Raw genomic sequence first — 25,702 nt, forward strand, 5'->3', positions numbered from 1 at the left:
ACACTTGTGCACTTTCCTTTCTAGTTTAGCTTCATCTTTCTGTGCGTAAATTGCTGTAAAGAGGCTTCTTCCTCTGAAGGAGAATTTAGTATGTTTCACTTCCTTAGATTAACAACCTCCCCGGTTGTAACCAAGTAAATTCCGGAGCCTTTTCTTTTTAATTCATTATTTGTTCTATATTTATGCAAATGTTTAATTAAGTTATAAGTCCGAGAAGGGTTCATTTGTCTTGATTTTGTGCAGGGTTATTCAACCCCCCTTCTAGTCGGCCAACGGTCCTAACAAGTGGTATCAGAGCCAGGACGCTTTAGGAGGACTAACCGCCGATCGAAGCACCAAATCAATGGATAGACTGAGCATATACCCACGGAAGTTCGAGGGGGAGTTCACTAGCTAGAAAAAGAGAATGTAGGTATTCTTTAAAATTGACTTTGAATTACTTTTAATAATGAAGTTCGATTTTGTTGCACCCGAGGGTAAGGAAGAATACCAGTGGACGAAGAAGGAGCAGGTCGACTACGTAGCAAACGTCAAAGCAGAGTTCCATCTGCCAAGCATCCTTCTGCCACAAAAAGTCAATCAAATCGGCACCTACAACTCCATAAAGGAGCTTTGGGAGAAGTTCCTTGAGCTACACGAAGGAATGTCTGAAGCCAAGCTCGCGAGATGGGACTTACTTCGTAACCAGCTCACCAACCTACGATTTGAAAAAGATAAAACAATTGCACACCTTCACTCAATGATTAAGGAGCTCATCACCGGACTTTCGAATCTCGGAGAAAAGGTAAGCAACCGAGATTCGCTAAGGTACGCTATTAATGCATTCCTTAGAAATACAAAATGGGCATCATTAGTAAATACCTTCTATATCTCTAAGGACTTAGAATCTATTACCTTAGAAGAATTATTTTTAACTTTTGAAGTACATGAATCGAGATATGCAGGTACGAAGGAGCCGAAGCACAACATCACCTTCAAGGCAACGAGAGACGAACATGAGTCAGAATCCTCTCTTGACGACAATGAAATGGTAATGATGGTAAGACGCTTTAAAAATTTATTTAAATCAGGAAAAATTAACCATCTGCAGGGTAGAAAGAAAAGGACAATCAGATGCTACTACTGCAACGAAGAAGGGCATGTTAAGGACAACTGCCCTAAGTTAAGGAACAAGGATAAGGACAAAGGAAAGAAGTCTGTCCAAACGAACAAGTACAAGACTTTAAAAGTGACGTGGGACAAAACGACATCCGAATCAGAAGTTAAGGCTTTCTCTGGACTTGCATTAAGGCAAGTCATCAAGAAGATGAACACGAAGCAAGCTCATCCGAAATGAGCATCGAGAGCATTGATGAATGGAGAGCTACATCGAAAGAAAGTAGCAGTTCAGGGGGAGCTACAGATAACGAGATCGACAAGGTAAGTCAGGTACGATCTCTACCTCCCGATAAATTATTTAAATTTGTAAAATTAGTAACCAAAGATTGTTACAAAATTGAAAAAGAAATTAAAATTAATTCTAGCAAAATCTTGTCCATTAGAAGATTTTGATAGAATAAAAGTTAGAAAATGACAATTTGTAATTAGAAATAAATAACTTGAAAAAGCATACATGTACATATAGTACAAGTATTAGAAGATATAACCTGAATTGGTATTTTAAATATCATAAAGAACAAATTAGAAACATTTCAAAGAAATATGTCCCTAAGAAATTTCTAATTAACCCAGTTGGAAGAAACCTTTATTGGGTTCTAAAGTCTTGTCTTAATTAAAAGATTAATTGGGCTTAGGGCTTTAAGAGAATACATTAAACGTTTAATTTCCTTATGAGATTTTATCTAAAAAGTAGTTATTGCTCCAATAACCAAGAAGACCTAGTGCCTCACCACAGTCAGTAAGCCAAATATTGAAATAAAATGTTTAATTGACTAACTGATAAAGCATTAAAATTGAAATTAGATAATGTGTTAAATAGTTACTCAATTTTTTTTACTTGAAAAATTTTAAAATTTTTCTCTACAAATTGGTTTACCTTAAAAAAATTCTCATTTTTTTCTATTTAACTTAAAGTTTTTAAGTTATTTTATAAACTTTGCTTTACCAAAATTTATTTTATACATTGAACAAAAAATTTTTATCTTTAAACTTAGAAAATTTTTCTGCATGAAATTTTCTTATTTAGAAATTTTTGCAAACACTTAAAGTTTCTAAAATCATTGCAAAATTTTTTTTGATATCAAAATAATTTTCAGAATTTTTAAAACTTGATAAGTTTTTCCAAAAATTATTTGAAAATCAAAATTACCCTTAGATTTTTCTTGGTACTCCATTTTTTATGTAATCAAAGGGGGAGAAGAAAAAGATTAAGTCTAGGGGGAGGTAGATTTGTCACGCCCCTAGAGGAGACCGTACCGAAAAAATTTCGGCAACATCTCCCCTGTACGGATGACAATCTGAGGCATACATACATACAATATACATCAGCCACATACGGTTGGAATATATCTACACAACCACGCAGTTATATAAGCAGCCCACTCGGCTGGAACAGAAATAAACACAACCACGCAGTTATATAAATATATGAATCAGCCCACACGGCTGTACTAAATCAACACAGCGGAAATCACAAACGACGATCACAAAACATAAAGTAACTAACTACAAGCCGGCTCGGCTTGACACAATAATATCAAACCAAATACAAGAGAATACAAATACATAAACAAGTACAAAAACCCAAAATACAAATAACGTAAGAAATACTGAAATCGTAAGGTCGTCCTCGAATGTGACGTGGAACTGGCGGACAGGATCTCCAGGCGACTCCATAAATCCTTTACCTGCTACCTGGTGAAATTACCAATATACGGGGTGGTGAGTATAAAGACTCAGCGGGTAATAGACTGATAGTGCATGAGTATAGTAAAACAAACTAGAGATACAAAGGTATACAGTCTCGTATGGAAATAGCAGATACTACAGTGATATCATAATAAGTGTCCATACCTGAAACCATATCCTAGGCTAGTAGTAGAAGGTAAAGTGTAGCAAAGTCCTGCTACAGTACCGCTCATAACTACATGGTATAATGTGAGGTATATACATGTCAACAGTAAGCTAGTGTCTAAACACATATCACAGGTATAAATCTCAACCTATGTAAGCATAACAGCATAAATAAACAACAACAGCATAAGCTAGTAACAGCAGCATAGATAAGCAACAACAGCATAAGTAAACAACCAACAGATATAATAACAACAGCGTATGTACGGATGGTCACCCCGCCCACCTCTCTGCACCACGACCCCTGTATGGTGAGGCCGGATCGATGACAACTGTACCACCCAAAGGCCGCCACTACTCTCGGTGACCGATGGACAGGTGCATAGTAGCTGAATAGCTACGTCTGCGATGGGGTCCCTGCTGCCGCAACTCCAGCCGCCACTACCCATGAGTGACCGAGTGTGGCACGTCAGGACAAGCGGCACACTCCAGCTACCACTACCCATGAGTGGCCGAGCGTGCGACCCAGGCCAACGACCGTCTCAACCACAAGGGAGCCAAAGTCGTCGGCTATGCATGCAATGACATGATGCGAACAATGCAACAGTCATCATATATATATAAACAGAAACAGGTATGCTACATGAAGCCAGCATGCTCAGCAAGGTGTGTAAGTAAACAACAATCAAAGCAGGTAAACATAGTATCAGGTGTCCATATATCCAATACCTACTATCTAATGTCTGGTATCTGGTATCCAATACCTAATACTATAGTATCTGCTAAATATCATCGATAGCAACAAGAGACTGTATAGAAACAGACATGAGTAGCTCAAAGATTGAGTGGAAGTATCAAGCGCAGGAAAAATAAGAGTGGAGTCAAGATAGATACAGCAACTATCTGAACATAAAGCTCATGCACTAGGATCAAAATACTAAAGAGGTAACGCAAGAAGTACCCGCCTTTATATGTAGATCGTGTCAAATGACCTCACATCGAGACGCTCATCTCGGATCAAAGTCCTGCATATCAAAATAGGTATAATGTAGCTAATCAAGTAAGAACTAAATAACTAAACAGAATCCCTAATCTAATTAGGGTAATGCTAATCGAACATGATCCTGGAGTAATCCCCCAATCAACCTTAATTATACTACAACCTAATTAGATTAGGTTTACACATGAATTATCAATTAACCCAATATCTAATCCTTGAGTTTCTCAACTTCCTAATTAACATGAATCCATAAATTCATTTACAATCCAATCCTAATTCGATTAGGCAACCATGTTTAATTCCACCTAGTAATCTAAATTCATTTAGATGATAGGTCCATCCCTAATCCACCAATAAACTCTTTAATTCTCATCAATCATCACTAATCAAATCCCATGCAAAACTAAAATCAAATCCCAACATACCTTACTCTTCATTTGGCAACAAGATGTAACTGAAAGTGGCTCACAACCAATAGCAATGATTCACCACTGTTCGCTAACTCCTTCCCTTGCGAATCTAACAATCCAAACAATGAATCCTATTAATTAACCTTGTGATCCAAGTCAAGCTTAACTTCAACAACCTATAATTAACACTTACCCAATCTCAAATGAGTTGCTGGTAGCTCATGTCCGAAGAGCTCATAGTTGTAACAAGATGGCCGACACTGTGGATCGCCGGTGAACAGTGCTGGCCGGAGCTACAAAACCAACCAAACATCAAATCTCTATATTCCCATACAAAATGAAAATTAACTTGCTACACATCTGATACGAACCATACCTCAATCTAATTGTGTATGAAATCTATCCCACCCAACGGATCGATAACCAATCTGTACCAGCGACGAAGAGAAACCAAAATCTAGTGATCGGAGTTGCAATGTGCAGAGATCCAGCGGCTCTCGTGGCGAGAAGAAGAAGAAGTGCTCGATTAGGGCATCGGCGGTGTGAAGAGGGCGACGACAACAGACAGGGACCGTGATGTCGATAGCTGCTAGCAATTGGGCGCTGGCCTCTCACAGATAGGGTTCCACGACAACGAGAGAGGGAGAGGAAGAAGGCGGCTTCGGGTGATGGCGACGATGTTCGGGTGCTGCGGCAAGATCGAGAGGTGAGCTGTGGCGGATGAGGATGAGCAGCAGAGAAGCAACAAAGACTGGAATTCATGAGGCAGAGAAGAGGAGATCGGCGATCTGGCGGCAGGCGGCAACGTCCGGCATCAGGCTGCGGTGGCCGACGACAGCACGAGGAGGGTGATCGGGAGAAGGCGGCGCGTGAGAGGAAGGGGAGGAATCGGGAAGTGAGGTGGTCGGCGTGAACTTAGGGCACGGGTTAGGTATAGGTGAGGTTTTAAACTTAGGTTCAATCAATTAAACCCTAAGTTTGTTTCCTCAATCAACTCCCACTAAAGGGTATTTCAAACAGGCTTTCTCTAAACCCAATAATTGATCCCCTTAAAATACGTCATACGAGCTCCGATTAAATCCCAGAAAATTCCTAAAAATTCCTAAAAATTCCAATAAGATTATTTGTCAAATAACCTTATTATTTAATTATTATTTGGGCACCATATTTTACATTCTCCCCCTCTAATAAAAATTTGGTCCCCAAATTTACTGCTCAACTCAGGGATCCTCATCTAAAGGTAACCACCCAACAACATACTCATATACCACTCCATCCAAGTATCATCACAAATCTCCAACTGTAAAAGATGGCTTTGTGGGTTATGAGCTCATTCTGCTTCCGCTACTCACACACTACTGTCTAACCCACGGTAGGTAAATCAATTTCATCTGAAATTCATAATCCCCTATCAACAGATCCTCAAACATCTATATAAAGCGCTAAAACTATCCAAATGTACCCTCAAGGTCATCCTACCAGATACATACAGTGTATGGTTAAAGTCCCCATAGAATAGGATACATCGATCCTCTACAGACTAGTCAAGCCAGCAATGGTATGCAGCTAACTTAGTCAATTCTCCGTCTGTACAAGTCTTGAACTCAACCGTAACTTTTTGGTTATCTAACCAGCACACATAACCCGAGGACCAAAATCTCTATAAAATAGAGTGAGTCGGTCTTCTACAACCAAACTAATAAAAGTAACTCAGTACTCTACCATCTACACCGACAAGAACGGATCAATCTTCTACTGATCAAGTCAACCAAGGTAGATCGGTCCTCTACTAACCAAACTAACTCTACTAAGCGCAACAAGAGTAAATTGGTCCTCTACGAACCAAGGCAATACGAGTAAATTGGTTCTTCACGAACCGAAGCAATATGATATTTAGCAGACACTAACTACTACTAAACTAGTGATAACAGAAATTAATAACACTAGTGGTATGGTAAAAGAAGTCCTATGAGACTGTATTCCTTGTTCTCTAGTAGGGTCAACCGGGATCAGTGATTGACCCAACACATTTGATGCATGCTACCAACAACTGGACAGGTACTAACCAAAGCATACTAATACATAACATAACTAACATAACAACTATGCATGCACTAACAGAAATGTAAGATACCGATATGCAAACATACCTCTTATAGCTTGGAGAATCCTGTCGCTGCCTGGTCCCAAAACCCGAAAAGTCACATCGAGAAACCAACTCACGAAAAACCAAACGAAAATAGGCCTCATAAACCTGAAGCTCTGATACCAATAAATTGTCACGCCCCTAGAGGAGACCGTACCGAAAAAATTTCGGCAGCATCTCCCCTGTACGGATGACAATCTGAGGCATACATACATACAATATACATCAGCCACATACGGCTGGAATATATCTACACAACCACGCAGTTATATAAGCAGCCCACTCGGCTGGAACAGAAATAAACACAACCACGCAGTTATATAAATATATGAATCAGCCCACACGGCTGTACTACACAAAACACAAATCAACTGACTGCGAGCCGGCTCGACTTGACACAATAATATCAAACCAAATACAAGAGAATACAAATACATAAACAAGTACAAAACCCAAAATACAAATAACGTAAGAAATACCGAAATCGTAAGGTCGTCCTCGAATGTGACGTGGAATTGGCGGACAGGATCTCCAGGCGACTCCATAAATCCTTTACCTGCTACCTGGTGAAATTACCAATATACGGGGTGGTGAGTATAAAGACTCAGCGGGTAATAGACTGATAGTGCATGAGTATAGTAAAACAAACTAGAGATACAAAGGTATACAGTCTCGTATGGAAATAGCAGATACTACAGTGATATCATAATAAGTGTCCATACCTGAAACCATATCCTAGGCTAGTAGTAGAAGGTAAAGTGTAGCAAAGTCCTGCTACAGCTCATAACTACATGGTATCATGTGAGGTATATACATGTAAGTAAGCTAGTGTCTAAACACATATCACGGTATAAATCTCAACCTATGTAAGCATATCAAGCATAAATAAACAACAACGACATAAGCTAATGTGATGGCATAAATAAGCAACAACGATAAGTAAACAACCGGATATAATAACAACGGTATATGCGGATGGTCACCCGCCCACCTCTCTGCACCACGACCCCTGTATGGTCGAGAGGCCGGATCGATGACAAACTGTACCACCCAAAGGCCGCCACTACTCTCGAGTGACCGGATGGACAGGTGCATAGTAGCTGAATAGCTACGTCTGCGATGGGGTCCCTGCTGCCGCAACTCCAGCCGCCACTACCCATGAGTGACCGAGTGTGGCACGTCAGGACAAGCGGCACGCTCCAGCTACCACTACCCATGAGTGGCCGAGCGTGCGGCCCAGGCCAACGACCGTCTCAACCACAAGGGAGCCAAAGTCGTCGGCTATGCATGCAATGACATGATGCGAACAATGCAACAGTCATCATATATATATAAACAGAAACAGGTATGCTACATGAAGCCAGCATGCTCAGCAAGGTGTGTAAGTAAACAGCAATCAAAGCAGGTAAACATGGTATCAGGTGTCCATATATCCAATACCTACAATCTAATGTCTGGTATCTGGTATCCAATACCTAATACTATAGTATCTGCTAAATATCATCGATAGCAACAAGAGACTGTATAGAAACAGACATGAGTAGCTCAAAGATTGAGTGGAAGTATCAAGCGCAGGAAAAATAAGAGTGGAGTCAAGATAGATACAGCAACTATCTGAACATAAAGCTCATGCACTAGGATCAAAATACTAAAGAGGTAACGCAAGAAGTACCCGCCTTTATACGTAGATCGTGTCAAATGACCTCACATCGAGACGCTCATCTCGGATCAAAGTCCTGCATATCACAATAGGTATAATGTAGCTAATCAAGTAAGAACTAAATAACTAAACAGAATCCCTAATCTAATTAGGGTAATGCTAATCGAACATGATCCTGGAGTAATCCCCCAATCAACCTTAATTATACTACAACCTAATTAGATTAGGTTTACACATGAATTATCAATTAACCCAATATCTAATCCTTGAGTTTCTCAACTTCCTAATTAACATGAATCCATAAATTCATTTACAATCCAATCCTAATTCGATTAGGCAACCATGTTTAATTCCACCTAGTAATCTAAATTCATTTAGATGATAGGTCCATCCCTAATCCACCAATAAACTCTTTAATTCTCATCAATCATCACTAATCAAATCCCATGCAAAACTAAAATCAAATCCCAACATACCTTACTCTTCATTTGGCAACAAGATGTAACTGAAAGTGGCTCACAACCAATAGCAATGATTCACCACTGTTCGCTAACTCCTTCCCTTGCGAATCTAACAATCCAAACAATGAATCCTATTAATTAACCTTGTGATCCAAGTCAAGCTTAACTTCAACAACCTATAATTAACACTTACCCAATCTCAAATGAGTTGCTGGTAGCTCATGTCCGAAGAGCTCACAGTTGTAACAAGATGGCCGACACTGTGGATCGCCGGTGAACAGTGCTGGCCGGAGCTACAAAACCAACCAAACATCAAATCTCTATATTCCCATACAAAATGAAAATTAACTTGCTACACATCTGATACGAACCATACCTCAATCTAATTGTGTATGAAATCTATCCCACCCAACGGATCGATAACCAATCTGTACCAGCGACGAAGAGAAACCAAAATCCAGTGATCGGAGTTGCAATGTGCAGAGATCCAACGGCTCTCGTGGCGAGAAGAAGAAGAAGTGCTCGATTAGGGCATCGGCGGTGTGAAGAGGGCGACGGCAACAGACAGGGACCGTGATGTCGATAGCTGCTAGCAATTGGGCGCTGGCCTCTCACAGATAGGGTTCCACGACAACGAGAGAGGGAGAGGAAGAAGGCGGCTTCGGGTGATGGCGACGATGTTCGGGTGCTGCGGCAAGATCGAGAGGTGAGCTGTGGCGGATGAGGATGAGCAGCAGAGAAGCAACAAAGACTGGAATTCATGAGGCAGAGAAGAGGAGATCGGCGATCTGGCGGCAGGCGGCAACGTCCGGCATCAGGCTGCGGTGGCCGACGACAGCACGAGGAGGGTGATCGGGAGAAGGCGGCGCGTGAGAGGAAGGGGAGGAATCGGGAAGTGAGGTGGTCGGCGTGAACTTAGGGCACGGGTTAGGTATAGGTGAGGTTTTAAACTTAGGTTCAATCAATTAAACCCTAAGTTTGTTTCCTCAATCAACTCCCACTAAAGGGTATTTCAAACAGGCTTTCTCTAAACCCAATAATTGATCCCCTTAAAATACGTCATACGAGCTCCGATTAAATCCCAGAAAATTCCTAAAAATTCCTAAAAATTCCAATAAGATTATTTGTCAAATAACCTTATTATTTAATTATTATTTGGGCACCATATTTTACAAGATTGGTAGATTAAAATTTTTTCACTTTAATTGCCTTTATGTTTATGTTAGTTTGCCCTAACTTAACTCGGGTTATATCAAAAATGGAGAGATTGTTGGTACCCCAAGGTGGTTTTGATGTGATCAACTAAGTTAGGTTAGGTCCTGTTGTGTTTAACCCTGTGTCTAAGTGTGCAGGAACTTAGGAGCACAGGAAGTCAAGCGGAAGATGTAGCTAGCGAGAAAGACAACATGGGAGAGAGCCGACGGGCTCGGTGCATCTGAGGGACGAGGTGTTGCGGAAGAGTACATCTGCGGACGAGAAGGGAGCGTGCAATGTTTCCGAGGGATGAGAAGCTGGAGCGGAAGATTGCTCGGGGAGCAAAAGATGCAACTAGCTAGAAGGTCGGCACGGGAGAGAGTCGACTGGCTCGGTGCATCCGAGGAACGAAGCTGCGAAAGAGTACGCTGGCGGATGAGAAGGAAGCATGCGACGATTCCAAGGTACGAGAAACCGGAGCGGAAGCTTGCTCGAGGAGAAGGCCGGAAGTTGGGTTCAGGTGAGCCATATTCTGGATGGCTGAAATCACCCAAGTAAGCGGAGCCAGTGCGGAAGATCCGGAACGAGGCGAGCAGAACTAGAGCAGAGGACCCGGATCAAAAAAAGTCAACCCTATTGACTTTTAGGTACCGGGCGCTCGGAACCCGTATTTTATCCACTTCAACGTGGATATTGACCTCAGTGTCGGGGATAGATTTCTATCCCACTCTAGGCACCTAGAACGCTTCCAGACGCCCCGACCAAGGCTATAAATACAGCCTTGGTCCAAGAAGCTAAATAGAACAAGCAATTACTGAAACAACACTTGTGTGCTTTCCTTCTAGTTTATCTTCATCTTTCTGTGCGTAAATTGATGTAAAGAGGCTTCTCTGTCTGAAGGAGAATTTAGTGTGTTTCACTTCCTTAGATTAACAATCTCCCCAGTTGTAACCAAGTAAATTTTGGAGCCTCTTTCTTTTTAGTTCATTATTTGTTCTATATTTATACAAGTGTTTAATTAAGTTATAAGTCTGAGAAGGGTTCATTTGTTTTGATTTTGTGCAGGGCTATTCAACCCCTCTTCTAGCCCGCAAACGATCCTAACAGAACTCAAGATTTGACATGAAAGACATGGGCCTAGCTGTTGTGATTCTAGGAATAAAAATTCTTAGAACAACAGAAGGACTTGTTCTTAGTCATTCCCATTACATTGATAAACTTCTTGAGAAATTCACCAAGGGTTATACTGCATTGGCACGAACACTGATAGATACGAGTCAACATCTATCGAAAAATCGAGGTGAAAGTATCTCTCAACTAGAGTACTCTCGAGTGATTGGAAGTCCGATGTACCTGATGAGTTGTATATGACTAGACTTGGCCTACGTAGTAAGTAAACTGAGTATATACATGAGTAATCCCAGTGTTGAGCACTGGAAAGGGATAACAAGAGTACTGAGGTACTTAAGGTATACTCATAAATATGGTCTGCACTATACGAAATATCCTGCTATAATCGAAGGATATAGCGATGCAAGTTAGATATCTGCTATGTATTCACTCTAAGAGGTGCAACCATTTTCTAGAAATCTTCTAAGCAAACTGTAATAATCATATCTACGATGGAATCTGAGTTTGTATCTCTTGACAAATGTGGTGAAGAGGTTGAATGGTTATGACATGTCTTAGAAGATATTCCACGATGGCCGAAACTTGTGCCAGCAATTTACATACATTACAATAATCAATCAGCAATTGGTCAAGCACAGATTCATCTATATATGGTAAGTCTAGATATATACATTGTAGACATAATACCATTAGACAACTACTCTCAACGGGAGTTATCACTCCTGACTATGTGAGGTCAAAAGAGAAACTAGCGGATCCGCTAACTAAAGAGTTAAATCAAGAGTTAATTGCAAACTCATCACTAGGAATGGGCTTAATGCTGTTGTCAGCATTAGTGCAGAGGACACCCAACCTATGTTGACTGGAGATCCTAAGATTTAGGTTTAAAGGCACAACTAATCTGCACTGACTAGACACACTATGAGGGAACGACCCAATGAATCAGTGAAGGATGGAGGTTAAGTACACAACTTTTAATAATCAAGAAGAGTAGATGGCTACTCTGGAGGGATCACCTATGTGAGAAAGAAGTAAGGCCACTTCGAAGAGAATTGAAGGCACAATTCTTAGAGCTTCTTACAGAACCAGACATGTTCATAGTCAAGAACGAACACACTCATGAGAACTGAGTTGTATCAGGGAGAGTCTTGGGTGAGATATGTCAATACTTACACAGACGGTAGAACAGTTCAAGGACATCAAGTCTCCTATTAACTAGTAAGCAAACAGATCTTCACAAGGGAATGTTCAAAGGGTAAAACTTACCGATCTTATATTTGACTCAACCGTTGAATGATATCATATACCTTGTTTTTCATTCATGTGGGGGATTATTAGAAATGTGAATGGAATAAAGAGGTGGAGACGAAAAAACTCTATTGAGTATGCATTTAGTCCCACATTAGAAGTCTCTTTGTTTTATTGTTGGTTTAAATTATAACACATGCATTGATGTTGTAAACATATGCATGGAGAGAGACTCTCTCATGTGTGAGTGCGCAGGGGTGGGTGCAAATCCAGGGCTCGGATTGTACTAAACCAAGGTTGACTCGTGTGCGAGCACGACCTATGCATGTCGAATGTCGAATCAGTCGAGACAAAAATTTATCCAAAAGAATAAACCAACATATTGTCACTTGAATCTCTTTTTGGTACATGTTCAAGAATGTAACGGAAGTATTAATGTGAAATTAATGGTGATTCTGTAACGTCTCGATATTAATGGTAGCATTAAACTCATTAATGGTAATTTTGTAACGTCTCAGTATTAATGGTGACATTAAATCCATTAATAATGATTTTATAACATCTCAACATTAATAAAAATATTAAACTCATTAATGATAATATTAAACTCAGCATTAAATGATCGTAATTTGATCATTTATTACAGACAAGGTGAGAGCTCCTATATAAGGAGACTGGATCTTAAGCAAAGAAAGACGCGTAAGAGAACCGAAAGCGAAAGCAAGAGAATTCCTCCACCTTAGTTTCCCGATTCTTCTCTCAGTCGTGCATCCGCTCGGTTGAACTACTCGTGATAGCACTTAAGTGCATTCTCAGTTTGCCACGAACAACCAGTGTTTGGTTGCGTTCGTGGTTTCGCCATTGTATCTTGGGAAACAGACGACTCGAGGAAACCTCGAAGCACAACCGGAGGCGGGGTGAATCTGTTTCAAGGAAACTATGACCATCGCAGGCCTCGGTCCTTTCGCCCGTTCAGCCATTTCGCCCGTCAGCCGCTTCGCCCACTCAAACTTTGCTGTTCAAACTTGATGCTTTGTTTGCACTCAGCAATTAATAGAAATCAATTCCTATTGGTAGTCTGAGATTACCAATTCAGATCATCTCGATAGATAAATTAAAATTAATTTTATGTAATTTCAATTCAATTAATTTTCTAATATGATAAAAGATTATCCAATAACAAGTATATATATATATATATATCAAATTTTGAATTAAATACCATCTAAAAAATCAAAAAAGAAAAAAAAAGAATTAATCAGAGTTAGGAGAGTCCAAAATTAAAGTAGAGCCAACGAACAAAACTATATAAAAATAAATTAAGAGGTGGATCAGGAGTTTAGTATTTTAGGTGAATTTAATGTCCAAATAAATTATAAACTGTATTTACCATGCGAGTAAGTTTATTACCCATTTCAGATACGCAATATTTATAATTCCAAAAATATATATTACATTCCCGTTATATCCCCTTCTTTTTTACGTCCAAAATTTTCTTACCGTGTTCAAATTTTTCTCAACTTATTCAAAAATTCACCATTCAATTTACACTGTCGGTGATACATCAAAGAGGTTTATAAAAGTATATTGATTTTGATTTAAATAATTTAAAGTTTTCTAAATTAATAAATCATTTTAAAATAAGACTAGCGGATGAACTTACATTATACGAAAAATTAAAAGTTTAATATTTTTCAATTTAAAGAAGTCCTAGGAACTCATTGGTGTATTGGTTAGTCATTATCATTATTCTATATCTTATAATGAATTTATGATAAATTTTATTAAATTTTTATAATTTTAAAAATTTACTATTCTCAATTTATATTACCAAATTTATATATGAGGGTATTATTAGCTGATGGATCAATAAATTTCATTAAAGAGGTTTGTAAGAGTATATTAGTTTTACTTTGAAGTGATTTAGAGTTCTTAGATTCATCAATAAATTTCAGACATAGCTAACTGATGGATCTATATTATTTAAAAATTTAAAAGTTTAATATTTTTTTGAGTTAGAAGAGTCTTTGGAATTTATCGGTATGTTGGTTAGTGAGTATCATTATATTATTCATATCTTATAATGAGTGTGATAAATTTTATTAAGTTTTTATTGATTTAAAAATTTATTACTTTCAATTTACATTATATTTATGAAAGTTGGATATTTGAAATGGAATATATATATATATATATATATATATATATATATATATATATATATATATATATATATATATATATAATATATTTTAAGAAAATATAACGAAGATCACTTTAACTCTTCTAACATGACTTCTGGGTGAACTGTGGATGTGCAGTTATCTCGATATATTTATGAAAAAAAAATTTCCAAATAAAATTTACAAGGGATGCTGACCTTTTGATATGACGTAAATGTATTTTGATTTATTTTAGTGGTCGACCTAAAATTTTCGTAAAACTAAATTAATTATTTTAAACTCAATGAGAAAATATTTTTTTAATTTAGATATTCGATTGCCCATGAATAGAGAAGTTTTTAAAGATACTTTATTAATTATAATTTATGTATATAATTTTTTAAATTATAAAGATATTATAATAATTTTATATTAAAATATTTAATTGGGACAACTGTTCCCCTTGCTCTCTAATGAAGCCGCAGTGGGAAAGAATTGTCTACGTTTAAAATGAATAAAATCTAAATTCATATATACATATATATTTTGACTCCGTGGACAAATGAGTGGATTCGGAGCACCTTAAAATCGAGGTAAAATTTTTTGGATCATTTTTTATGATTCAGAAAATGTGTCATTTATATTTGTGATCGAATTATGATCGTAATTCGATCGTAAATAATTGTGATCCCTGTATGAGTTCATCGTCCCTATCATATTATAGTTTTTGTTCGGGCGGCCAGAAGTCGTTCAGAAGACATCCTCGCTCAGCGCCCAATAACCTGACAACTTATCCACCACCGGAGGTCTCCGGACGATCTCCGGTCGTCCGTTCCGAATAAAAATTATAATCTGATGGGAACAATGAATCCAAAAAGGAATTACAATTATTTGTGATCGAATCATAATCACGATATAATCATAAATACGAATGACACATCTCCGAAATATAAAAAAATAATCTAAAAGATCAGTGCTGCTCGAAATCAGCCCGGACATCCGACTCTCTTCTGCGAGTCTGAATTACTTCCGGATACCCGGAATTTACTCCGTCGCATAACAAATCACGTACAGACGGATGCACAGCCTAACCATCCTTTATATATATTAATATTATAGATCCTTTACCAAAGCAAAGCAGGCAAAGTTGTCCTAACATGATCCACTTTGCATATACCCGAGTCTTGTAAAGTTTGGCTCCTACCTACTTTGTCCTCTGCCCAAGTAAGGAACTTCCTTATCCTCCACACTCATATTGTGAGGCTTCTAAAATCTGAGTGCCGGAGCGAAACGTGTAGTTCCTAGAATTGGCTTCTTCATTTTCCGTTGATCGATAATTATTTTTCAATTCTGACGGCAGTCACTTTAGAGGAGTAAACAGTTGGCTCGATGGCCCGCTTCATCCTCTAATCTATTGGTACATGTCCTATAGGCGCCTCAGCCTACTCATGGAGATTGAGAAGCCTCCACTGAGAAGCAAGGTAGTCGGTTCACTTGAGCTTTATTCTTCCTGTTTCCTTGCTTTAATTTGTTCAGTTCTATCTCTTCTTCTTCTTCGATGCCGTTTGTGTGTGTATATATATCTCTTGAGACCCTTTGGAGAATTCGCACAGGTTTTTGCTCTAGCTCTTGACTGCCACACAGAAATTAATGGCGACGACGACGGCGAAGTTGCATTTGATAAAGAGCGACCGCCACCTCTTTTCGGCCTCGGATGACAGCGCCGTGATCAAGCAGATAGTCGCCACCCACTCCCCTGACGGCCGTGACGTCGACACGAGGCCGCTGATGCACCTTATCGAGGACATTCTTCGAAGGGCCACCCCCACTGTCGTCGTGGTATGTGTGGGAGGTTAATTATTTATGAGATCCAACCATTTTTGTGCTTGATTTAATGTTCGCTGAGCTGGTTACTCTGCAGACTCCGCAGGCTCAGCCGGAGCTTGTGGAAGAGAAAGTGAATCGCACTGAAGTGATCGGAATGCTCGAAGCATTGGCTTACACCATTCATAGGATTTCTTGCGAAGTATATATATATATATTTATTTATTTAAACTTTTGAGATAGCTGATAATTAATTACTTGATTCTTCTGTTCCTCTGTACGATGGATGTCGATTTTTGTAGATCACCTGCAAGTGCTCCGGCGGAGTCGACTCGCACACGACGACGTTCGCCGTGTTCAACTCACTGTCGCACTACACTTGGGACGCGAAGGTGGTGTTAGCGCTGGCGGCCTTCGCGTTGAGCTACGGCGAGTTCTGGCTCACCGCGCAATTGCACACCGTGAACCCTTTGGCCAAGTCGGTGGCGCTGCTCAAGCAGTCGCCGGACATCCTGGAGCACACCGCGGCGCTCAAGCCACGCTTCGACGCCCTCAACAACCTCACCAAGGCAATGCTGGACGTCGCCAAGTGCATCATCCAATTCAAGGAGCTCCCCTCCGAGTACATCTCGCCAGACACCCCTGACATGATGTTGGCCTTGGCGCACATCCCCACGGCCGTCTACTGGACCATCCGAAGCGTCGTGGCTTGCTCTTCCCAGATCGTGGGTCTCATCGGCCTCGGCCATGAGTAAACACTGTCTATATATCTCCATTGTCTCATTCGTAGATCGCTATTACTTACTTAAAGCTCAACTCTTTCGATCCCCGCGAAATTGCCAGGAACATCAGCTCGGCCACCGAAGTGTGGGAGCTCGCGAGCTTAGCGCACAAAGTTAGCAACATATTTGGGCATCTCACCAAGGAACTAGAATTGTGTTATCGACACATTGGTACAAGCAGTTAATGAGTGCACATCCGTTATTGAAGAAGCAAAGTAGCTGAACATTATAGTTTGTTTCAGGTGAGAAGAAGCACATCGAAGCGTATCAAATGCTAGTGAAGCTCTTTGAGAGCGTGCATTTCGACAATTTGAAGATTCTCAGGTCATTGATCCATTCCAAGGACGACCTGCCGCTCGTCGAGGGATCCACGAAGCGGAGAGTGAGCGTGGACGTGCTGCGGAGGAAGATCGTGGTGCTGCTCATCTCCGACCTCGACATCATCCACGAGGAGCTCCTCACCCTGATACAGATATACAGCCACACGAACAGGATGAAGGAGGAGCGGCAGTACGAGATCGTGTGGCTGCCGATGACCGACAGGCACGTCCCCTGGTCGGCGGCCAAGGAGGAGGCCTTCAACAGGCTGGCCTCCGCCATGCCGTGGTACTTTCTTAACCACCCATCGTTGATGGAGCCGGCGGTGGTCAAGTACATCCGCGAGGTGTGGCAGTTCGACAAGAAGCCGATTCTGGTGGTGTTGGACGGGCAGGGGAAGGTGGTCTGCCCCAACGCCCTCCACATGATATGGATTTGGGGCAGACTCGCCTTCCCGTTCACCAGTAACAGGGAGGAGGCTCTGTGGAAGGATGAAACTTGGCGACTCGAGCTCCTCGTCGACGAAATCGATCCCGCCGTGCTTACATGGGTAATTTTACGACTTGTTCTTCTTTACATGAAGTTTAAATTCACGTGAAGCTTACATCAGGTGAGCGAAGGGCGGCACGTGTGCTTGTATGGAGGCGAGAACATTGGGTGGATACGGCAGTTCACCGCGGCGATGAGGCGGGTGTCGCAGGAGGCGCGGGTGCCGGTGGAGATGGTCTACGTGGGGAAGAGCAACCCGCGGGACAGAGTGAAGAAGGCGATGGCGGTGATCGCGGAGGAGAAGCTGAGCGGGTACTGGAAGGACCCGGTGAAGGTGTGGTTCTTCTGGGTCCGGCTGGAGAGCATGTGGCACTCCAAGATGCAGCTCGGGCGGACGATCGATAACGACCCCATCATGAAGGAGGTGATGACGATGTTGAGCTTCGACGGGAGCGACGAGGGGTGGGCGCTGCTCAGCCGAGGGTCACAGGAGATGGTGGAGGCGTACGGGGGGAGGATGGTGGACTGCCTGGGTCAGTTCGATAACTGGAAGAGCGACGTGGAGGCGGAGGGGCTGGTGCCGGCGCTGAGAAAAGCTCTGGAACCGTTCCACACGGCGGAGCACTGCACGCGTCTCATCCTGCCCGGCGACTCCGTCGGAATCAAGGAGCAGGTAGTGTGCGCCGAGTGCGGCCGCCCCATGGACAAGTTCGTGCTCTACCGCTGCTGCAACGACTGAGGAGGAAGCCGCTCGTTCTGCTCTCAGCACTGCTACTTTGTATTTTCTCCTGGATTGTCAGTTGGTCAATTTTAGCGGGTTATTAATATGCATCGGGCTTGGTTATTGTAAACTGCATTGAAAGCCTAATATTATCTACACTTTCTTTATATGTACCATAGAAGGTGTTGACCATTGTCATTGTCATCGCTCATTGACTTGGTTTGCATTTATGTAGGTACGAATCGGATAGATGCGACCTGCCTGCCTGCCTCCTGCTGCTGCTGCCATGCTGATGTCGCAACGCACTGTTTATTTCGTCAAACAAAGATTCCTTTCATTCCTCATCTCCCATTTCCTCCCTCACTATTCATCACCTACAATACAAAATTCACACTTTATGAGTATATATATTAATTATAATTTATTCAGTAAATTTGAATTTGAAAACGTACGTCCAATAAAGATTTAAATAGATTTCTTAAAATACACAAAATGGCGGCCCATTTTATATTTTACTGCAAAAAATGCGCCTATATATGGGTTAATTCATGAATAATTTAAGTGGTAAAAGGTTGAAGTCCTAAATTCTGAGTTTTATTGAAAATGTAAATTTTGGAGTTTAACTAATTAAGCCTTAAATGTCAAAAAGAAGAGATAATTAAAGAGTCAACATCTAAACATGCAACTCGACCGATCAATGACTTGATTTTACAATCAGCTTGAGTATCTAATTCATTTTGAATTACTCACCATTATTTCAGAATAGAATAATCTTCAACGTCGACATTTAAAATATAAATTAATTCACCTATAAGTAACAAATTTCACAAGCAATAAGTTGAATTGTTTAGGACAAGTTTATCCTCCTCCAACTCTTATAAAGCTTACAATTTTTTTTTTAAAAAAAATCACTAAAACAAATCAACTCGATTTAATTAGCTTATATACACACATATATTATTTGAAAAAGAATTTAAGTGCCCCGGATAGGGTGTCATGATTAGGTTCTTCAATAATAAATCATATTTTTTTTTTAAAAAAAAAAAGAATTTAAGTGACTTATGTGTGGTTGTATTTTACTGAGGTATTAAAGTATAATATAAGGTTACTCAAGCAAGTCATATTCTGAATCAAATAGAAACTTTTCTATATATGTATATATATAAAGCAAATGAAAAGGAAGAAAATACAAAGTTCAGTGTATAATAATAAGCAAACAGAGGAGTTCACAAACACAAGCACTCGATAGCCACGCCATAGTATCTGAATTTGTAACGGCATTGGAGATCAGCCAGAAATCTTATTTCTACTCCACTAAATCTCTCACGTTGGTGACAAGATTTTAAGCCGATTTTGTGTAGAATCTGACGCCCACAGCAAAACCCAAGATCAGGAGAGGAACCAAAAACTGGAGGATCTTGACAACGAACTCAGATGTCTTGTCCTGGTTATAGTGGGGCTGTTTGGGAGGAGTGTATGCTACTTTCTTAGGGATTGTTGTGCCATCAATTTCACCAACATAATACTCGTCCATCATCGCCCTTGCGGTGGTGCTATGGCCAACATCTTCAAAATCATCAGTTGCATCTTTCCCTAACAAAATGAAATCAAGAAAATTATCATAAGGTACCTGATTGATTAACTATTCAAAAAGTATGATATTCTGAAATCGTCGTTCAAGATAGGTATACCAGTGGATGAGAGCAAAACCTCATCCCCTCCAGGGTGATCTTCTAAGAACTTAGTAACATCATAAACCTGGAAAATAGAGCATTAGGAAAAACGAAAACCAACACTATGATCAACTTCTGGAATATATACAAATTGACTAGGCCCAATCAAAATTAGCTCATTTGTATTCCTTTTCTTTTTTTGTCGTGTCTCACTATCTAATTCAGTTTCCGTATAAGCAAAAAATGAGTTTTTTTTATGCAATTGATAACATTCTGAGCATAATCACATTTATTACGTATGAGTGAAAACTGAAACAATTAGATACTTAGCGATACTAGACCACAATCAATGTCCAAATATTCGCACACAGAAAGGTAAATTTCAATGAAAGTTGATCAATAACCAGTGTATATACTTGTGAAAAACTAGATAACCATAGTCAAAATTAGGGTTTGTGGTACATCACAAACCTTTAGCTGAAGGATTTAATAAATTTTATCAAGTGAAATAGCGGTGATTACAAAAACACAGTTGTTAAATTGGATGGCCAGCTGTACAGAAAATTTGGGCCATTAAAAACTGTAAATTTATAGATTTAACATTCTATTCACAATACAGTATGACTAAGCTTGAACTTTGTTGGGTGATTACAAAATTTATCAACTGTGGTTAGTTGTCAGGAAAGAATAAAATTTATGTTTTTATAGGCTAGCAGTAACTTAAACTAGTTGGCGACGTTTAGTAAAAACAATACTATGCAGCAAAGAAAGAGTGAATAAGTTTTGTGAAATTTTATGAATCTATGATAGCATATGTAAGCATCAAAGTTTTATAGAAAAGACTTATTGATAAGCCAAACAAACATGAGCTATAGAGGATAACTTTCCAAATAATAACACAATAAGCCAAAATAGAATCAATATCGTCTTGAAGTAGACTAATATATTTTATAACTAGAAAAGTTGAATTAATTAGAGATTGAAAGGGATAGAAGGGAACCAAAGAAAGCTAGTTTGTTAAAACAATGCTTAAATTGATATTATTACTATGTGGCATAGCCTTGCATATAGCTGAATGGAGGAATAAGATCTATGTAGCCACCAATAGTAGGGGAAATGGAGCTTGATAATGATGATGATGACAGGTAATTTAAAGAAAAAAATGGTTGTCAAGCCATAAAAAGGGTATTGCAAAGACTTCAATCATATAATATTGTTTTATTTTCTGATACCTGCATAATATCCTTGAAAGAAGTAAATATGCGTGCATCCAAGTTAAATTAGATTATTGTTAATCAAGTGTAAATGTAAAAATTTCTTAACCATATACAAATGATAATGGGTTTTTATTATAACGACATCTGATTAAAAAAGGAAAGTTTGATTTCTATAGTTTAAACATTCTAATAATTATGTTTGCCAATGTGCAATCTTTATACTTCTGTTATCATCTTCTATATTCCAAATCTTAATCTTCACTGTTGCTGGGCATGAGAAAACAATTTAAGAATAACAGATCATGATCAAATTACTTGAATGACCTCAAGCGTTGCTTGGCAATGTGCTTGATTATCATTATGAATTTCTCTTATGAATCACAGGGAAGAATCTTATTCCATCAAACTTAACAAACCAATATAAAAAAGTTCGCACAGTTTAACATGACAGGAACAAAAAGTGAAAAGACTTTTATTGCCTAATTCTTTGGGTAGAAAACATAATAAAATCACAGATCATGCTTTTACTAGATGCTTCCCTTGATTTAGACTACCCTCAATACCAATAGATCATAAAATGAAATATGTTAGGATGATATAGACATTTTCAAAATCAACCAATAAATTCTATAGTTGGATGAGTTTAATTAATTACATGGAAGATGGAAGCGAAGAGGGAGATCAAAATAAAAAATAGAAAATGTAACATAAAATGAATTAAATGAATTGAAAAAATTTTAGTGATAACCTTGCATATTGCTAAATGGAGGGTAAGATTTATATAACATTAGATTTTTGAGCATGAGCTGTTGTCCACCAAAAACTATTCTTATTTCGTGACTATTTATTAGGGCCTTTCCAATTAAAGATGCTGGTAAGTTTTCTTCAAACAGTATAATGTCCATTAATCCTTTCTTGAAATGTTAAAAGAGGAAGAACCTTGACAAAATGAATAGCTCTAGGCTAACCAGAGGAGACACCTTCAGTTTAGAAACATGGCAACATTCAATCAAACTAACAAGGAAATTAAAAAGTTCAGATGCTTCACATAACGTATAATTTTTCAGATGGCAGAAATTTAGGTGAAAAATTATGGCATGCATATAAATTATTGCATCGTCTATAATTTTATTTTTTTTGTCTCCCTCTACCTATAGTACCTTCAACGGTTCAACCTGGATCAATTGGACTTATCTAATTATATATCTTCATAAAATCTTAGGAAGACGTAGTCAATAGTCTGATTACTGTTAGAGACCTAGATTAAAAACTGATTGTTTTCCGCCATCTCATCTTACGAGGTCAAAGCAATCTACTTTGCCTTACATCATTCAACAATCTAATTTCTCCAAGCAAAGCATGTGTATCGTAGTAATAAAATAGTTGCAGCTTAATAACCTAGAATATGCAGTCTAAAACGGCAACAAAAGTATCATGCTTGCAAGCCTCGAAAAAAAATCAAACAAAACTTACACGGAAAGTTCACCAATCGACAAGATCCAAAATGTCGAAATCGTGGAAATAGATCGGATCATGGACCATAGAATCCGAGAGAGAAAGGGCGTAGAAAAGTTAAAAGATCCCCAAAAAGTAAAAGATGACCATACGGATCAAAGAAAACTAACAAAGGCGAAGCGAAAACAGACCTTTCCGCCAATGATGAGCCAGCAATCCTTGGAGGAGTTGTGCGTGGATACCTCAGCAAGGGTGTAAACCTTCGCGTCGCCGGCCATCTCCTCCGACCTCTCTCAAATCGATAGATCCAAAGCAGGCGAAGAGGAAGAGGGGGAGAGTTGTGGGTGAAAGCGTCGCCACGTGAGGGTAACCGATTTATAGTAATAAATTTCCAGATTGAGAATAACTGGCAAAAAAAATATCAAAAGAGTGCTAAAATAAATTTCCAACAAAGCACATCTGTTTTTTCATTTTTTAGAAAAAAAATAAATTTATTCACCAAAAGCCAAAAACTACGACCTTTTAAATTTATCACAATTTATTTTGAGTAAAAAACAATTAATTGTTTACTTCGATTAGAAAAATATTATCTGCTTAATATATATATATATAAAAAAATCCGATTTTTTTTTAAAAAAATAAGATGTTTCCTTCTGGGTTGTAAGCATTTATTTATTTATTTATTAACCATTTTGAAATGAATGATAACAAAATAATTCATGAATTAGTAAAATGAACACACAAATTTTCTGAACAAATTTGATATTTGAGTCGATAGAAATTATTAGTGTCTTTTATTTGAAAATTTAAAATTAATTTAAGTTTTTATTTTACTAAAGTATATATGTTCTTTCCAAACTCAGTTAACGTTTTAAAACATATTTTAAAATATATATATCTAGGTTGGCTGTAATAAATCTCAAAGCATGATTGCGTTAGTAATTCGAATATCATCAATTATATTAAATTCATTTATTTGATCAATTACATTTAACTGGAGCTTACAAATCATAATTAAAATTAAACATATTTCTAATGTTATTTGTTTTAAATTATTGGCATTATATGCTCCAATTAACTCTGTCCTTGATGAGCCAATGTTAGTTAGTTCCAAACTCAAATAAAGGAGAATAGCTCTCTCAGATTGTCAGTTAGTATTCAGGCCCTGAGGTATATCCGTGACATTCAGGGCTGGCCTGAGGTATATTTGTGATTGCCTAGGGCCCTTAATTTTTAGAGCCTCTCAAATTTAACATACATATATAATATATACTAGTTATCACGGACATATATTGTATGTGTAATACAAGGTATGTCGGGCCTATGTAGTAGTACAATGTAAGGGTGGCAACGCTCGAGAATCCTAATAGCAAGTTATTACAATGGACTCTCCTTCTTTAAAAAATTAATTTAATTTTTTTATATCAGATATTAAACTGATAAGAATAGATATTATATTGGTCCTAGGTCAAGAAATGTATACTTTCTAATATCGTTGGCTCAATATATTTATAAAAACTTCTTCACTCACGGTATTATCAATCCTAAGATATGGAACTAAAGAGAATTATGATAATATATCTTTTCTATATAAAAGATAATTTAAAAAAATTACTATTAAGTTTTAAATTTATTTTCAACTTATATTTTGTGAGTTTCACTAAAATTTAGATAGTAACAAATAGAGTGTTAATAAAATATTAAGATTATATATAATGAGATTATTTTAATAAAAAAATTTTAAAAAATATTTTATTAGATCATTTTAATAAAGTCAAAAAAAACATGTATATTGTTGGATTATTTTACTTAAGGCCAAAAAATAATATATGTGTTGGTGCGGAAAGCATCCGATGATCGACCGTTGTTTTGATAATGGCAAAGGAATTCAAAGTTAAGTTGTTATGTGATCTAATGCACTTAACTAAGTGTTTCAGGAAAGTCCTAGCTGCGGTTAGGTAGGTGGAAAACCCTAGGGGGTGGTAACCCTAGGTCATAGGGGGTGGTAACCCTATGTGGAAAGTCTTGGTGGGTTGGGGGCTTCAGGCAAAAGTCCTAGGGGGGATGACCCTAAGTGGAAAGTCCTGATGTCGCGAACCAGGTGAAAGACTAGACCAACCGGGAAGCGGAAGTCCAGCAGAAAGTCCAGAAGCTACGAACGCTAAACAAAAGTCCAGTCAATCTGGAGGGTCACACTGACATCAGGTAAATCTCTTGAGTGGAGTAGGTGAGGACGCGTTCCCCGTAGAGGGAACAGTAGGCGTCGGGTCGACCTAGGGTTTCCGATTGGAAATCCAAAGTCAGATCCAGACAATCCGACGACTGTCAAGTATATCTATCATATTGTTTTCTGTGCTAACTTTGTTTTGCAGAGTTTGTGTTTGGGACTAACACAATTTGCAGGACCAAAGGAGCAACTTAGACCTCGGATGAACAGTGCCCGAGGCGCTTGTTGGAAGATCGGTGGCCGGCTTAAAGGGGGGTTGGATAGCTAGGCCACCCCAAGTCGATTTCTTCTCTACAAAAGGTTAGTGCGTAGCGGAAATACAAAAACTAAAGCAATTAGAAACAAATAAGAATACAAACGCTAACACGCTCGATGTAACGTGGTTCGGAGATGATGCTCCTACTCCACGACGTGTCCTTCAGGTGGACGAGCCCTTGATCCTTCGGTGGATCAGTCCCGGTAATCTCCTACTAGAGCTTCTCCTTTTCGATGGAGTAAACCTCTCACAAAGGTTCTCTTCCTCTTTACAAGATGGAGTTTAGATTGGGAGGAAGAGAATTGACTTAAGAGCT

The 25,702-nt window shown here is 38.8% G+C and overlaps 2 protein-coding genes and 1 pseudogene across 2 annotated transcripts; 1 reads left to right on the forward strand and 2 right to left on the reverse strand.

Moving 5' to 3' along the window:
* Window positions 1-16,009: 16,009 nt before the first annotated feature.
* On the forward strand, window positions 16,010-18,731 carry LOC122002365 (protein SIEVE ELEMENT OCCLUSION B-like). The gene is made up of 6 exons (XM_042557509.1): window positions 16,010-16,263; window positions 16,346-16,450; window positions 16,551-16,999; window positions 17,092-17,201; window positions 17,273-17,898; window positions 17,959-18,731. Exons 1-6 carry the CDS (start codon window positions 16,075-16,077, stop codon window positions 18,574-18,576), a joined length of 2,097 nt encoding a protein of 698 aa, XP_042413443.1. The 5' UTR covers window positions 16,010-16,074; the 3' UTR covers window positions 18,577-18,731.
* A 953-nt stretch (window positions 18,732-19,684) lies between these two features.
* On the reverse strand, window positions 19,685-23,290 carry LOC122002366 (cytochrome b5-like). Its single transcript, XM_042557510.1, has 3 exons — window positions 23,095-23,290; window positions 20,250-20,316; window positions 19,685-20,151 (listed from the first exon to the last, which is right to left on the reverse strand). Exons 1-3 carry the CDS (start codon window positions 23,179-23,181, stop codon window positions 19,901-19,903), a joined length of 405 nt encoding a protein of 134 aa, XP_042413444.1. The 5' UTR covers window positions 23,182-23,290; the 3' UTR covers window positions 19,685-19,900.
* A 918-nt stretch (window positions 23,291-24,208) lies between these two features.
* LOC122003300 lies at window positions 24,209-24,384 on the reverse strand (annotated as a pseudogene).
* Window positions 24,385-25,702: the final 1,318 nt, after the last annotated feature.

This window comes from Zingiber officinale, chromosome 7A, assembly GCF_018446385.1.
Source record: "Zingiber officinale cultivar Zhangliang chromosome 7A, Zo_v1.1, whole genome shotgun sequence".
NCBI lineage: Eukaryota > Viridiplantae > Streptophyta > Magnoliopsida > Zingiberales > Zingiberaceae > Zingiber > Zingiber officinale.

Excerpts from the sequence above, each read along its gene's own strand:
- LOC122002365 (XM_042557509.1), top strand. The coding sequence starts at position 16,075 with ATGGCGACGACGACGGCGAAGTTGCATTTGATAAAGAGCGACCGCCAC. Across the intron at positions 17,000-17,091 it reads CTCATCGGCCTCGGCCATGA|GAACATCAGCTCGGCCACCG; the intron begins GTAAACACTGTC and ends CGAAATTGCCAG. Across the intron at positions 17,899-17,958 it reads ATCCCGCCGTGCTTACATGG|GTGAGCGAAGGGCGGCACGT; the intron begins GTAATTTTACGA and ends AGCTTACATCAG.
- LOC122002366 (XM_042557510.1), bottom strand. The coding sequence starts at position 23,181 with ATGGCCGGCGACGCGAAGGTTTACACCCTTGCTGAGGTATCCACGCAC. Across the intron at positions 20,317-23,094 it reads GGCTCATCATTGGCGGAAAG|GTTTATGATGTTACTAAGTT; the intron begins GTCTGTTTTCGC and ends TCTATTTTCCAG. Across the intron at positions 20,152-20,249 it reads GGTTTTGCTCTCATCCACTG|GGAAAGATGCAACTGATGAT; the intron begins GTATACCTATCT and ends TCATTTTGTTAG.